The following is a 3245-nucleotide window of genomic DNA, read 5'->3' on the forward strand; positions in this document are numbered from 1 at the left end:
CGGGGCCCGGGGCCTCAGGAGAGCTCAGCCGCTGGGGGCCCCAGACGAGGCGACAGGGATGGACTTGCGTAGACAGCCAGCGCCGGGCCGCCGGGCGCGCGGTCTGGGAGGGCGTGCCGCCGCGGCGCCGGGCCGCGCTCTGTGAACCGGCGAGGCGGGAAGGGGCCGCCGTGGTGCTCGGCACGCCCGGGCGGGCGAGAGCTTGAGCGCGATCCGGGCGGCCGCTGTGCGCAATCAGTGCAGGCTCCCGCCCGACTCTGACTCGGCGCGGGCGCGACAGTGCCGGCCACACCCTCTGCTCTGCTGCCGCCGGCGCGGCTTCCCAAGAGCGGGAGGCAGGAGATGCGCCCGGGGCGGCCGCGCGTCCCAGAGAGCCAGCCCCGGCCGCCGTCGCGGGGAAGTGCCGCCTGGTGGGGTCACGGCGCCTGAAGCCCACGTGCGCCGCCGAGCCCGAGGTGGCCTCGAGCGCGGCGGCTGACAGCACAGCCCGCCTGAGCTGCCTCCCGCGCTCCTCCCCGAGGAAAGGATTTTGATTTCAAAGAAAGGAAGGAAGGAAGGACAACTCCCAGCTTCCCCGTCCCGCCCTCCCCGCTCCGAGGGCCGGGCCAGGCCATGCCCAAGAAGGCGGCGGCGGCGGCGAACCAGCAGAAGGGACTTTCCTGGCAGCCCGGCGACGAGGAGCGCGGACAGTGAGTTTGCTCTGCCCCGGTTCATGGTTCCTGCAAGCCCTCTAGGAGGCCGAAAGCTGCAGCCCCTCCCCTTGCCCCGAAGAGCCTTCCGCGTTCTCTCGCCCTCGGGCCCACCCCGCGCCGCCCGGGCTCCCGCCGCCGCAGCCCAGTGCCCTCTGCCCGCGGCGGTGGATGGCATGATGGTGCGGGGAAGGCACCGCGGCCTTGGCCAGCTGAGTCGCGACGGCCGCCGGGGCGGCGGCAGTGGCCGCGGCAGCGGCGGTGGTAGCGGGCTCCCCAGCGGCATGCCAGTGCCCCCCGGGCGCGATGGCTAGCGGCAGCGCCGGGAAGCCCACTGGCGAGGCGGCTTCTCCGGCTCCTGCGAGCGCCATCGGCGGGGCCAGCTCGCAGCCGCGGAAGAGGCTGGTATCCGTCTGCGACCACTGCAAGGGCAAGATGCAGCTGGTGGCCGACCTGCTGCTGCTGTCGAGCGAGGCGCGGCCCGTGCTCTTCGAGGGCCTCGCCTCCTCTGGTGCCGGCGCCGAGTCCTTCGAGCAGTGCCGGGACACCATCATCGCGCGCACCAAGGGGCTCTCCATCCTCACCCACGACGTGCAGAGCCAGCTCAACATGGGCCGCTTCGGGGAGGCGGGGGACAGCCTGGTGGAGCTGGGCGACCTGGTGGTGTCGCTGACCGAGTGCTCGGCCCACGCGGCCTATCTGGCGGCTGTGGCCACGCCGGGCGCCCAGCCCGCGCAGCCGGGCCTGGTGGACCGCTACCGCGTGACGCGATGCCGCCACGAGGTGGAGCAGGGTTGCGCCGTGCTGCGCGGCACGCCGCTGGCCGACATGACGCCGCAGCTGCTGCTGGAGGTGTCGCAGGGCCTGTCGCGCAACCTCAAGTTCCTGACGGACGCGTGCGCCCTGGCCAGTGACAAGTCACGGGACCGCTTTTCGCGGGAGCAGTTCAAGCTGGGCGTCAAGTGCATGAGCACCAGCGCGTCGGCGCTGCTGGCCTGCGTGCGCGAGGTGAAGGTGGCGCCCAGTGAGCTGGCGCGCAGCCGCTGTGCGCTCTTCAGCGGGCCCCTGGTGCAGGCAGTGAGCGCCCTGGTAGGCTTCGCCACCGAGCCGCAGTTCCTGGGTCGCGCGGCAGCTGTGAGCGCCGAGGGCAAGGCGGTGCAGACCGCCATCCTGGGCGGCGCCATGAGCGTGGTGTCGGCCTGCGTGCTCCTGACCCAGTGCCTCAGGGATCTGGCGCAGCACCCCGACGGGGGCGCCAAGATGTCGGACCACAGGGAGAGGCTGAGGAACTCGGCCTGCGCCGTGTCTGAAGGCTGCACCCTGCTATCTCAGGCTTTAAGGGAGAGGTCTTCGCCCAGGACTTTACCGCCAGTGAATTCCAATTCTGTGAATTAGCACCCCACCCCCATACCCCTTTTTCCACCCCCAGACTAAAGGAAGATACTTACTCTCTGCCCCTCTCCATTTATACCAAAGAAATCATAGGTGAAACCCCCTACCCTCCCCAACGTTAAATGCTCGAGAGGAATCTTCCACAAGGCAGGGCCATGCACACAACCTGCACACGCACTTGGAGGGCCCAGGTGTCTGTCCACCAGCCCCCATGCAGTAGGGACTGGAAGATATGTCATCTGCTGGTTGTGTTATCACTCCCGCCCCCTACCCCAGCCCGTCTTCCGGAATTTCTCAACTAAATTTGATTATTGGGCAGGAAGGAGGTCATGGGTTCATTTCATTTTTGTTTTTTGTGTTTTTAATTAAAAGAAAGGTTACCTCAGTTTTCACTCCTTAGACATGGATGTAGCTACCTTTTTTTGTATGTCTTTTTTTTTTTCAGCAATCGTGTTGAATTAGGAGTATACTTGGTGTGGAAAGAGTATGAATTTGCCATGTGATTTGCAAATGGGGGGAAGCTACTGTGAGCGTGTGTTTTTTTAATTTACACTATAGAGTGATTTTTTTTTCCCCCAACGTCAAGTTTTTACCTTGCATGTACTGGAGTATTTATTTCATCTATTAAAATGTTATGTTTCTCAGATGGCTTTTTGCAATTATTGTTGATTTTTCAATAATTGTAATTTTGCATGCTGCATGTCATGTATGGGAAGGGTCTGTGGGAAGGCTATTTTAATAGTAGTGAGGCGGGCCCCCAATTCCCAGCCCTTTCTACTATTTCCTCAAGAAAAAGTACTGCTCAAGAAGTACTCCCTTGAGCAGCCTGGAACTGAAGAGAGGACTGTGTGTAACGTTCTATTTTAAAAGGCAGGTGACACAAATGGGATTGGGTTATGTAGAGTGCTTGGGACGGTTTTGTCTCATTTTTCCTGGAAAGTGATTTAGCTCCCTTTGTCTCCACTTACCTTTCCATCATCATGAACAGTGGCTCAGGCTGCTTGAATTCTGATTTGTATTCTGCCTATCATTTTCAGATTAAATCCTAATCCTGTGTGGTATGCCAGCCTTCCCAACTCAGAGTCTCTGGATGGAACTCTAAAAGTACTGTACATCAAGTGAGAATAGTTAGCATCTTTTATGTACACAGGTCTATTCAGACAA

General features: G+C 61.5%; 1 protein-coding gene across 1 annotated transcript; it reads left to right on the plus strand.

The window, feature by feature from the left end:
- The first annotated feature begins 522 nt into the window (after positions 1 to 522).
- On the plus strand, positions 523 to 2727 carry TLNRD1 (talin rod domain containing 1). Its single transcript, XM_034939278.4, has one exon. It carries the CDS (start codon positions 996 to 998, stop codon positions 2082 to 2084), a length of 1089 nt encoding a protein of 362 aa, XP_034795169.2. The 5' UTR covers positions 523 to 995; the 3' UTR covers positions 2085 to 2727.
- Positions 2728 to 3245: the final 518 nt, after the last annotated feature.

Source organism: Pan paniscus, chromosome 16 (genome assembly GCF_029289425.2).
Source record: "Pan paniscus chromosome 16, NHGRI_mPanPan1-v2.0_pri, whole genome shotgun sequence".
Taxonomy (NCBI): domain Eukaryota; kingdom Metazoa; phylum Chordata; class Mammalia; order Primates; family Hominidae; genus Pan; species Pan paniscus.

What these genes read in the sequence shown, in the direction of transcription:
- TLNRD1 (XM_034939278.4), top strand. Translation starts at nt 996, where the DNA reads ATGGCTAGCGGCAGCGCCGGGAAGCCCACTGGCGAGGCGGCTTCTCCG.